The following is a 12,371-nucleotide window of genomic DNA, read 5'->3' on the forward strand; positions in this document are numbered from 1 at the left end:
GGACGGAGTGACTATCCTTACCACGTCATTTTTATTTATGTTTTGATATTCGGTATCTGCTTGTCGTTGCTGACACGTCTTTTGTAGTCATTGGGTCCCCGCCGCAATGCACGAGCGGAAAATCAACTAGTATATTTTACTAGGCTATAACCCTGAACCTCTCCCGGGTAGGAAAATTAATTTTGAAATATTAAAATTGTGTTGTTATATTTCCGTAATATAAATTAGCAACATTTTGTTACTATATGTTGTTGTACTATATGTTTAGGGAGTATTTCAAAAAAAAAAAGTTGATTTTTCAATTTTAACCCTTTTGATTTTTTTACTTTTAACACAAAGTTTTTCAACTTTTACAATTTAATCACCTTTTTTTTATTTTCAACTTTGGTTCCCCGTACGTTTAATCTTTCGAACGTGCGTGTGGGGTTCGACGTTTTTTCGTCTTATTTTTCCCATTTGACAGGCTCGTCGCAACGCGTCTATTTTTCTCCATTTGACCGGTTCGTCGCAACGCGCGGGTCGTAGATCGACTTAGTTATTATTTACTTCGTTTTATGTTTCGGTCTAATTTTTCATATTAACACACTACAACGGGTGTGCGTGACTAAACGATTTTACGTACTCTTTTCGTTTGGTGTTATATTTTCCTTTTTTATTTATTTTATTTTTACGAGCTTTTACGATGTTGGTGGTCACTAGCAGTGGTGTGGCATTAGAGCTACATGGCACTGTTTTACGAATGTTTTTAACCTATTAAGTTTTTTTACTAATAACTTGTTTCGAGTTTACCCTTGTACCTCCTTTACTTCAAATCTAATTTTACGTACATATTTATATGTACGTGTCGGTATGAATCTAATTTGCTCTACGTTTCGACGTAAACTTTTTCTACGAAACGAGTCATGTCAAATATAATACGTCTTTGTTTAAAAAACATTTTTACGTGCATAGTTTTATGTACATTTCACTATAAATTTGAGTTGGTGTACGTTTCGACAAAAACTTTTTTTGCGAAAAGAGTCAGGTCAAATATAATATGTTTTCGTTTTTATTTTATGAATGTTTCATAAAGTTTGTTTCGAATCGACTGGAATCAAATTGTGGTTTCTTTTTTTCCATTTTTTCAAAAGCTCCAATTAATCCCTTATGATTAAACGTGGCAGCTTTTCTGTTATACCTATAACGTTTTCTATGTATGAGTCGGGTCACATATGATATGTTATGATTGTACAATATAAATTCGATTTACTTTATGTTTTGATCCAGTCACATTGCTTATACTGGTTACATAGACTTCAAACAGACACGTCGAAACACGCGTTTTCATATCGTTAATGCATCATATAACGTTTGGACTAATCCATTCGATGTTTGTGATGTATCCGTGCCACAACGCGCGCGGGTCTTATTGCTAGTTATATAAAAAAATATGTTTACAAATACTTTACTGCTGTGTAGCACGGGAACGGGTAAAGGACTAGAGTACGGGGACGATACGGGTACGGGGAACGGCAAAATTCAAAAATCTAAGATACTAAGGCAAAGGTACTGCAAAAAAAAATATAAAAATCGCTATTTAGAATTTATATATACACATATTATGTTAGTTTTATACTTTTCATGTAATAATTTATAAACCTAAGGACCAAATGTAAACTAGTGAAAATAAAAAGGGTTAAATGTTAAAATGTACAAACCAATTTAAAGCTACATTAGATGAACATTAAAACAAAGATTTCCTTGAGGATCATCAGTGTTCTAGTAGCTTATAACGATTTAAAGCTACTAATCAAAGATTTCTTGAGGATCATCAGTGTTCTGAATCTTTGTATCGAATACATTCATGATATGCTTAAGGATCTTATAACTGAAGGGCTATTACCCATAAGTCTTATTAAGAGAACTCATAAAAGAGACGGGTTTTAATTGATGGTCGTGCGCAACTACATATCGTGCTATGAATGACTAACTATTAATTAATTTTCCTCATCGGTTTGATTTTGTATGTCTCTAACATATGTTTAGCCGGTATAATGACATATACGGTATAATGACATATAGACAAATGTAAATACAAATCAAACAAAGGGTTTATGCGTATTTTGATCATAACTGTTAGGTTTTAAATTGAGATTGTAGTATAATTTTCCCATGTTTGAACTAGTAAGGATGTTACCTTACTACTTGTTTTGATTTTTTTGTGAATATATAGAATCACCGGGGTAACCCTTTACCCAAAAAAACTGTTAGGTTTTAAATTGAGATTGTAGTATGATTAATAGGGGTCCTGAGTCGCATAATGATTCAACGGTTGTATTTCACTGCTACGGTTCTTGGTTTAAAGCTAAAATAAGTGTTAACTCCTGATCAGACTTATTTAATACTCATGATAAATGATCACTCGGCTAAGTGGGAGAATGTAAGATTAAATATATTATTATTGTAATGTTTAATCTTGTAGTCATATAATCATTTATATTATATAGATCAAAATATATTATAACCTATTATATAATTAGTTGGTAATTGTTGATGTACCATATTACTCTTATTAACTAATTAGGTTTACTCTTGGGTGTATATATGAGATAACTAGAGAGCTAAAAGGTTAGACAAAAATCATAACATCAAAATCGCCCCTCTCTCTCCATCCGAATTCCCCTTTGATTCGATTATCACCATCATAACTTTACACCTCAACCCTAAGGAGGAACCAGATCAAGTTGACAATCATGTCAAACTAAATGGTTGTGCATCTCTGTCTGGATTCTTTGCTGGCATGTCTGCTGTATCAGGTATTATTTACATGTTTTTCATTATGTTTAAACAGAACTAATCAACACAAATTTGAGTAAGTTGTACCTACAATGAGGTTTGGTTGACAGTGGCAGTCAACATTTACTAGTGTTTGCGTAGGACCATTATACACTAACCAAGTGTTTGTAGGACCAAAAGTCGAGGTCTACCCAAAGTTGGTATATGTTTTCATGCGAAGGGACTATTTGTGTATCTTCAGATGTAACCTATATAAAACTTTATACTATGTATACATAACTTTCAAATATATAATTAGGACACCAAGCTCAAGGCCTGCATCCGTAATGTTCTAAAAACCACTCCACTCGTCATTTAGCAGCAACATAATATGTGGAAACAAAAACACACTTTATTAAAAACCCGCCCATCATGCTATGCGGGACCTTCTAAGCGTAAGTAATCATACATAATACCTTGAAATGGACTTTGGTTCCGTGGTTGTTTTAGATAAACAATGTTTTCTCCTTCAACAAGTAATGAACCAGAAACGTCTATGTTGTACAGCCAGTAAAGCCCATGAATCCCGTGTCTTGCAATCGCATTGTCCCGGCCTATCAAACCTGTTGTAAATAGTGGGCGGGCTTTGTTTGGATCATTTACTCGAACCTATAAGAAATAAAAAAAAAATATGAGTGAGATCAGATGACCTATTTCCATTTGTAGTTAAATTCTGAAGATTGATACCTGTACTTCTGCAAGAGTTGCACCAGCCAGTGCCATTCTTAGCTTATAACTAGCAGCACGTTGTACATTCTCAAGTCTAAACTTTATTTGCCATGTGGTTCCTTCATACGAATTGTCTTCTTTTCTCCTGCAATCATCATTCGTCAGGTGGCCATTTCGACCCATTAAGTTATGAATGGGTCGATTTGACTCACAAATAGGTCAATGAAAATAGAGTAAATCACAAAAATTGTCCTTTATGTTTATTCCGACTTTCAAAAACTGTCCCTTGTCAACGGCTTTTATACTTAATGTTTCAAAATCTTGCACGTTGCGTCCTTTTGCCCTAACCCAGTTAATTTTAAACGTTAAGTAGGGTCATGTGCAAGACACATGATGCCAGTTTAGTCATTTCCCGTATATTAAAAAAAAAATATAAAAATACTTAGTTCACACACACTCTCTATCTAACTATCTCAGCAGATCACCACTTTCATTCTCCTATCACACCCACCATTCTCCGGCCACCACCGCTGCCACAAAGAATAAGAACATGATTTCCGTGAAAGAAGAAAAAATATGGGGGGTCGAATCCCTGGTAATGGCACGGTAATCAAAGATCTGAGTACATCAGATGTCTCCGTGGTCATGGCGCTGGTGATAGAAATGGAACGGCAAAGCCCCCTTTCTTGTTTGTTTTCTGGTAGATCTGAACCACTAATGAGGAAACGGGTTTTGATTTGTAGGCCCCAGACACTAGTTTGCGTGGTTGCACGTATTTGTGAGGGGAAACAGGAAGTTGGGTGGGTGGTGGTGCCGCCGGAGTCATAGATGTCAATAGCGGCTATAGCGTGCTATGTAGCGAGGCGACCAAGTGTCGCTATTTGGGTCATAGCGACCAATAGCGTGAATAGCGACAATAAGTTTTTTTTTTTTTTTTTATGTAAATAGCAATTAGATATAGCTATAAAAAGGCTGGATTTATAGGTTTTTGTTAAATATACATGCAAAATAGCATATATACCAAGGTATTTTGATATAATATACATATAAAGATTTTCAAAATTATTTTTCTAGTGTATCGCTATTTATAAAATAGGGGTTGCTATCTATTGCTATTCGCTATATAGCATATAGGTCCCTTGTCGCTATTCGCTATTAGCAACTATGGCTGGAGTTGATGGTGAAGGATGAGTTAGAAGAATACCGATGCTTCGAGTCCGGTGGTTGTTATACCAGCATGTGGGAGTTTCGTTGCTGGGAGGATGAGAAAGAGGATTCTTGTTGAAGCATTACTACATATCCCTCGATTTTTGTAATCTCTTGTGCCGGATACAAGATTATGGCACATGGCTTACATATATCAAGAGATCGTGATGGACTCAATTTGCCATTCCATTTGCAATGGATTCATTCTGCTGTTTCATTTGCAATTTGTGATTGATTCAATCAGCCATTCAAATTCAATTTGTTGTTCAAAATCAATTTGCCAGTTAGTTTGCCATTCCTTTAAATGTGTGATAGATTCAATCTGCCGGTACGTAAAGTTCTATGAATTTTTTTTTTAATATTGTTTGTTTATAGTCTAGTCTAATAAAATATATTTTTATGTAAATAGGGTAAAAAGACAATTTAACCCTTTTGTGACCTGGCTGGCTGGCTTAATGATAAAAATTAACTGGGTTAGGGCCAAAGGGCGTAACGTGTAAGATTTTGAAACATTAAGTACAAAAGCCGTCAATTTTAAAGGCAAAGGGATGTCTTTGAAATTTGGTATAAGCATAAAGGAAAATTTTTGTAATTTACTCATGAAAATAGCTAAGCTACAAGTAAGGGGGTGAAACTCCTAAATCATTTGTGTAAGAGATTTAGATTATATTATTACTGTAACAATATTTTTTATGTAAACACTAGTATTTAGTCATAAACTAAACAAAGAAAAGAGTGTAGAGGGTCAACCCAATCTGACATGGACAGTTTTGAGCCATACTGAAAGCTAAAGCGTTGCATGTGTACTTGTTGTACCTTGGAACTTGAGCATAGAACCAATCTTTGCGATAATCACTCTCTCCAACGGTGAACACCAAATCAGTATAAGGGTACAACTCGCCATATCTTTCCCATAAGCCATACTGCCTAAAGTTGCTGAAAGAAAGCAGCAAAGACATTAAGAAAATATACATGGCTGTACTGTACTGTAGTACACAAGTTGTAGTAATGTTAAAGGAACCTCTTGGGATTATTGAGAAAAAGGGGGTTGACATATTTGGGGTCAGGGTCTGGAACATGGAACTCTGCAGCAGATCGGTCTGGGATCCCTATTTCCCACAAAGTAGGACCCTCTCTTGGAGGCTCGTAGACAAGGTTCCCCACATTAATATCACACCCTATTATGAGTTGAAATACAAACCACTAACATGAAGATTGACTTTGATTATTTATTTTGAGAATGAAGAAAGCTAAATAAATAACCTGGGGTTATGGTAATGGGAAGATGATATCTGTAGTCTCCAAGAAATCCAGGGACCCACGCATACAAATTATATTCTCCACATCTTACACTCTTAATGGAGAAATCTCCACTGCTATCAGCTTCACTCCAAAATTGATAGTCCTGCCATTCAACTTTTAGATTGCAAACAAACTATATTGTAATATTTGAAAACACGGAGAAGCAACGGGCAAGCTAAAGTTGCTCCTGAAGCCATGTCTCGTTGGAAATTGGAAAGGATGCTCAAGTTCATTAATCAGTTCAGTACTTCATTAAAGAAAAGCTAGAAGAAGGACGTCTATGTCCCCTCAAATTTCCAATTAGCTCATAAAACCAAAAGAAAAAAAAAAAAAAATCAACTTTCTGAAAACAAGGTGGACAGCTTGAGAGGGATATCCATACACAAATGCTATTATCGTGCTTGTGTGAGAAAATTCAGGTTACCTTGCATTCTCTTTGCCATGATCCAACATCTCCTGGTGGAGCTAACCCTACATATGCACCATTCCCTGGTATCTCATCATCCTGAATGTATCTGAAACAAGTACAATTTCAATGTTGGAATAGTTAAAATTGAAACGACTAGGTCATGAGCCTACCTGTCCCGGACGAGTAATCTACCTCTGACATTTCCTCGTTCATGTGATTTTGGAAAATCCTCGGATGCTGGAAAGCTATAAGGCCAGCTATTTACCTCAACCATCGTCTGGTATAATTAAATATATATATATATTATATAAGTATTTGCATGCATCATGACAGATATTACATTCAACCTGTCTTTTGGCATCATCCCAAAGCGTAAGAGGATCTTGACCACACGTAGTTGAATTAAGATAGATGAAAACCGGCCCGAACACTTTTTTCCATGGCTCCCCCTGCCCAAACTTTGGAACTTGATCATCCCCGGCATAATGAGCACCAACGAAAACCTGTCATTGATAGTATGATTTTCTTAAATGGCGCCATGCCATGCCATGCCATAACAAGGTGAGATTTTACTTACAGCTAAGCAAGTGGGTCCCACATGAGAACAGAGGTTCTGCTTGAGTGGCCCACCGCTCCTGAACTCATTGCTGGGCGTAATTTGCCAAAATCCAACCGGAGGGTCATGTGATATCCACCCGTGTACCATCAGATCTCTGTTCTCACAAGTATACTGATACTTATCATCCACCTACACAAGTAGAAAATCAAAACAAACGTTTTTCCCAGTTATTTTGAATCTAAAAAGAAGCCAAGGTTACCTCTCCTTTGAATTCAGGCACAACTGGGTTAATTAGGGAAACGGCTTCCTGAAATGCAAGGGGTTGGGCTCTTCCTGGTAATCGGTCATCTGGCAGGGGCATGTATCTTCTTCTATCATCTGCCACTGCCATGTAGTGAAACCTATCCAAGAGGTACGTACGTACAACTCAATACAGCACAGAAAGAAAACTCATACATGACTGACTAGTAAAACTTAGCTTACTTGTCTTTTCTGAGTTTGAATGCAATTCGCGTTTCCCCAAGGCTGAAAGCCTGCCATTCTTCAGAACCCAAGTGTTCATATATGGCATATGTGTAGAAACCAGAAGAACCACGAAGCAAAACAAACCTAAGAGAATCAATCATAGAAATAAATTACATTATATAATATATATGTTATGTATGTATGCCATAGAGGAAAATAACCTTTTGTCTATGTTAATAGGAGCAAGTTTCCCCTTAAGGGAAGGATCCCATGGTCTTGAAAAGGAAACTTCAACTTGTTCCTCTGTTTCCACTATAACCTTAAAGCTTGTTGCATTGATCCTGCACACAGTCAGCCCCTTGTATTTCTAACTAACAGGTAGAACAAAAATAATACTAGCTGAATGCATTGGAAGTAAAAACAATTTCATTTGACAGAGGACAAGTACTCTTGCATCTATCTATATGGTAGGTAGGTTTGAGAACAAACATACACTTCAAATACTCCTTTTCTCCCTGAGTCATCTAGAGCACTCCAGACAACATCCCAGTAGCCTCTATTACCTGGTTGATTAAGAACCTCGAGAAGATTGTCAAGGCCATTGTATTGGAGCCCAGTGAGAAGCCCCTCTGGATTGGATAATGTGACTTGCACTATGCCATTATCAATCACCACCTAAATTAATTAATTAATTATAAAGAAGAGTTATGAATATTGGGGGGAGGGTGTGTACAAGAGAGAGAGAGAAGAAGGAAGTAACATTACAATTACATACATGGTGATCGTTGATCCGCAATCTTACGCCAGTAGATGACATTTCCTCCCCTGCGATGACCAATAAAGTAAGTGTAAACCCTAAAGGCACAACAGAAATCACACAAGGAAGGAACTTTTACCTTTTCCTCCACAAGTGCAGATGCTTTCGATCACTCTTGTCCAAATTCCCATTCACTCAACCGTCGGTCCAGATGATTTACCGGTTACGTAACCCCAGGAGAATTTGGAGGGGGACTCACTCCTCCTCTAACACGTCAGTCACTCTTTATGGTTAACCTCCCAAATTTAACTTCAACCGCCCGTGTTCCTTCCTAGGTTTTTTTTAGTTATGCTTGTTTTTTTGTTATTTATTATAAACAAACTCAATACGATTACAAACTAATGGCAGGTAGACGAGCAACAAGCTGTGTCGCTACCCCTTTCTAAATAGCAAACCCTACCCTGCTAAACACAAAATTCTGCCCCTTAACATGTGCGGTGTTACTGCTTACCACCTGTTGAACCCGCTTTAGAAACCGCACCGCAGATTCAAAAATCGGTAATGTATGTAAGAATACATATATAACTAGGTTAGGTACGGGTTAAAACATTATAAAACATATAAATAAATAACTTTATATATAAATGTTACAACTTTTTTTTTCAACTGCTATATACCTAGAATATAAATCTTTGAGTTTCTAGCTTATCCTAAACATGGGAATTGCAGTCAATAAAAATAATCAAAACTTGGAACAAACAGATTGTCCTTAAAAGGGAGCTTAATAGTGGAACCAGCCGATAAAAACATATTACTTGATTGTGCATGTACCGTTGATGTTTAATGCAGATGATGGCCTTTCTTTTACTCAATCCATGAATAACCATCATTCTTTTAGCTAATGGGGATGTGAAAAGCTTTTAAACTATGACAAAAAGTGTGCGCCAAGCTATTAACCAAAACTGAAGACCTCAAAGAAACCTTCAAAGATGTGGTGGAGTGGTAAAGAGTTTCTTTTTTTTTTTTTCTGAACGGCCAACAAAAGATATAGGCGCTAGCACCAAAGTTACATCCACCAAAAGAAATTAAAGTACATCCACCAAAAGAAATTAAAGTACACCAGGAGATTAAGGATAACATACAGGAACCAAAAAATCAACAAAAAGACACAGACCCCATCAAGACCCAACTTTATCCATGATCTTTTAAAAGCTAAAAATTGGTCCAGTCTTCCCACGTGATCGATTGTACTTTTGCTAGGGTCTTAATCCGAAGGTAACTCACACTTTTGACCTCTTCAATGATCCATCGATGCTTGGAGTCCTCTGAAAACTGCGTTGTTACCGGACTTCCATAAGCTCCAAATCACAGTTAAAATAATGGCATGGAAGGTCTTCTGTTTTTTACCGAACCGCCAATGGATGAGTAGGAGTTTAATAAGTCTTGGAGGCTGAAAATAATTTGGTGAGGTGCCTTAACCCACTGCAACACTGCTGCCCAACCAACTTGGGCTAAACCACATGAGGTGAAAATGTGGTCGCTTGTTTCCTGGTATTCTCCATATAACACATAGTCCAAACAATGAACCGAAACCCCTCTTTTTGATAAAGCCACCCTCGTCGGAAGCTTTTCACCCACTGCTCTTCAAGTCACAACCCCAACCTTTTTTGGAATCCAATAATTCCACCGAACGACATAATTTGGTTAAGAGTGTTTCAAATATCTTAGAGGTCCTGTGTCACACCCCCAAAGTCCACCCACGGAGTATCACCGCTTGGGAGCGTGACTGACCAGGATCAAGCCACCAATCATATTGAACATGTAAATAATAAGTAAGTGTAAATGTAATTCATCACAATACAATTGGTGTTCATTTCAAAACATAGTATAAGTAGCGAAAGCATAGTATGAAAAATCCAACACAAGTATTAAGTTTAAAGAGTCATAATGTTTTCATCGAAACACCCACAATCCATGTCCACAACGACCGCGCCTCCCGTGCAAGCTCCATGAGTACCTATGGTCCTGCAAGGCATGTAACAGAAAGTCAACAACTAGTTGAGCGAGTTCACAGGAAATAAGTTCGTAATAGTAAGTTCGTTGCATCACCATGCGTTATTAACTAAGTCAATTGTATGTTCATTTAGTGGGGGCTTCCCATGTGTGTATGTATTAGACTAGAGGTAACCATAAGTGTTCTTCTTAACCCGAGAACAGTAGTACGTACGAGGTTTACGTAGGTTTTACGTAAGTGTCCTTCTTATCCCGAGGACAGTGGTACGCGGGGGTTTACGTAGGTTTTACGTAAGTGTCCTTCATAACCCTAGGACAGTAGTATGTTTGAGTTTACGTAGGTTTTACGTAAGTGTCCCTCGAACCCTGAGGACAGTAGTATACACAAGTATTACGTAGGTTTTACGTAAGGGTCCTTCGCAACCGAGGACGATGGTAGATAGTCTAGTAACAGTGTAAGTCCAAATAATTCATCAATCCTTTTCCTTCAATCCCATTCCCTACCCACCGGGAATCCCATGCCTTGGTAAGAGTGTGAACTCACCTTGTTTTGCTCGGTTTGTTATTGTGCTTCTAGTGTTAATTAATGGTTAGGTCCGTACACACGACCTAAGGTACATTGCACATAAACTCAATGTGAGTGTTTACGTTCAAATAAGGTTTACAAATCCTTGGTGTCCAAACAACTGTGTTCCGTGTGATAATTGTTTACAGATTGACATAACATAGATTACACATACATACAGTAACATACAATAATACACAGTATCATACAGTAACATACAGTGGCATGCAAGGTGTTCTTCATACATGGTTTTGAACTTAGCATTAAACAATAACTAAAACTCAGACCCAAGGATCTTTTAATAAACTCGGATCATGTATTATTCATAAAACTCAGACCCTGTATCACATACAAACTCGGACCATACATCACTTGTAAAGTTCGGACTATATATATCATTCAATCAAAACTCAGACCAAACATCCCCTTATAAAACTCGGACTATATATATCATTCAATCAAAACTCGGTCCAAACAAGGCATCATGAAACTCGGACCATACAAGGCATCAAAAGTCGGACCATGCTTCAATCAAAAAGGTCGGACCATGCATTACTATCAAAAAGTCAGACCATACTTCACCTATAAAAATTCAGACCATGTTCATGTTACAAAATTCGGACCAAAACCTCCTCACAAAACTCGGACCAAGCCTATCACAAAACTCGGACCATTTATCATTTATAAAACTCAGACTTGTGACTTCACAATGCCCGGATTGTTAACCCTAAACAACAACACTACGAATCAACAAGCCAAATTATGGTTTCTGATGCAACAGTTACAATAATTCAGTACGATCAAAACCCTATTCTTTCATACGAATCAACCAAAAGTTTAACTATTCTAGCATGTGGATTGATCCTAATCACAGGCAAATCATCAGACAATTACAAATCATCTTACAAACAATCTAAAAGATCAATTAATCACAGAATCATTGTTTGGAGAACTAGGGTTTGCATGAGATCAATTGAATAAGAATAACAATGTATGATGAAAACATTACCTTAGGTTTGACGTGGGGTTTGCTCTGGAAAGATTGAAAGATCAAAGATCAAGAGTTTAGAGATTGGTGAAACCCTAAATGATTAGAGAACTTTCACTGCCGTATGATTGGAATTGGTGAGAATGATTAGGGTTGGGAGGTTTTGTTTTATCTTCATTATTAACACTAAACACCCCTAAGTATTATCTATTACATAATACACACACAACACATACAATTTACAGTTTCATCATCAAGTTCATGTATTTGTCAAATCATTCGTAAAGTAACACATAATTCCAACAATGCTAAATGATTGCATGACAAAATTAACTATGCTAGGTTAAGGCATTAACCTGAAGTTACGGGTTGTCACATTATCCCCAACTTGAAAGAAATTTCGTCCTGAAATTTAGCATGCGGTTACTGAGGAAGCTAGCTAAGTTGTATCGTTTACTGGTTTCCCTGGGGTGTCACATCATCCCCCCGTTGATTTGGAATTTCGTACCCGAAATTCTGTAGTAGCTTCAGCCTCAGTAGTGGTTGCATGGTTTCCGAATAACTGGGGATATTTGAGTTTCATTTGGTCTTCTCGTTCCCAGGTGAACTCTGGGCCACGACGGG

At 37.2% G+C, this 12,371-nt stretch overlaps 1 protein-coding gene across 2 annotated transcripts; it reads right to left on the bottom strand.

Annotated features, from left to right (window-relative positions):
- Nucleotides 1-3,009: 3,009 nt before the first annotated feature.
- On the bottom strand, nucleotides 3,010-8,508 carry LOC110877654 (rhamnogalacturonate lyase B). 2 transcript variants are annotated; one of them, XR_004866687.1, is made up of 15 exons: nucleotides 8,321-8,508; nucleotides 8,200-8,249; nucleotides 7,918-8,099; nucleotides 7,646-7,765; nucleotides 7,443-7,568; nucleotides 7,219-7,360; nucleotides 6,978-7,148; nucleotides 6,748-6,903; nucleotides 6,571-6,677; nucleotides 6,416-6,506; nucleotides 5,953-6,094; nucleotides 5,711-5,867; nucleotides 4,688-5,625; nucleotides 3,502-3,628; nucleotides 3,010-3,423 (listed from the first exon to the last, which is right to left on the bottom strand). XR_004866687.1 is itself a non-coding variant. In XM_022125817.2 (15 exons), the coding sequence occupies exons 1-15, from the start codon at nucleotides 8,370-8,372 to the stop codon at nucleotides 3,190-3,192; spliced, it is 1,977 nt and encodes a 658-aa protein (XP_021981509.1). In that variant the 5' UTR covers nucleotides 8,373-8,502; the 3' UTR covers nucleotides 3,010-3,189. The 2 variants fall into 2 exon arrangements, 1 of the variants encoding a protein (XP_021981509.1); XM_022125817.2 differs by having other exon boundaries at nucleotides 5,506-5,625; nucleotides 8,321-8,502.
- Nucleotides 8,509-12,371: the final 3,863 nt, after the last annotated feature.

Source organism: Helianthus annuus, chromosome 9 (assembly GCF_002127325.2).
Source record: "Helianthus annuus cultivar XRQ/B chromosome 9, HanXRQr2.0-SUNRISE, whole genome shotgun sequence".
NCBI lineage: Eukaryota > Viridiplantae > Streptophyta > Magnoliopsida > Asterales > Asteraceae > Helianthus > Helianthus annuus.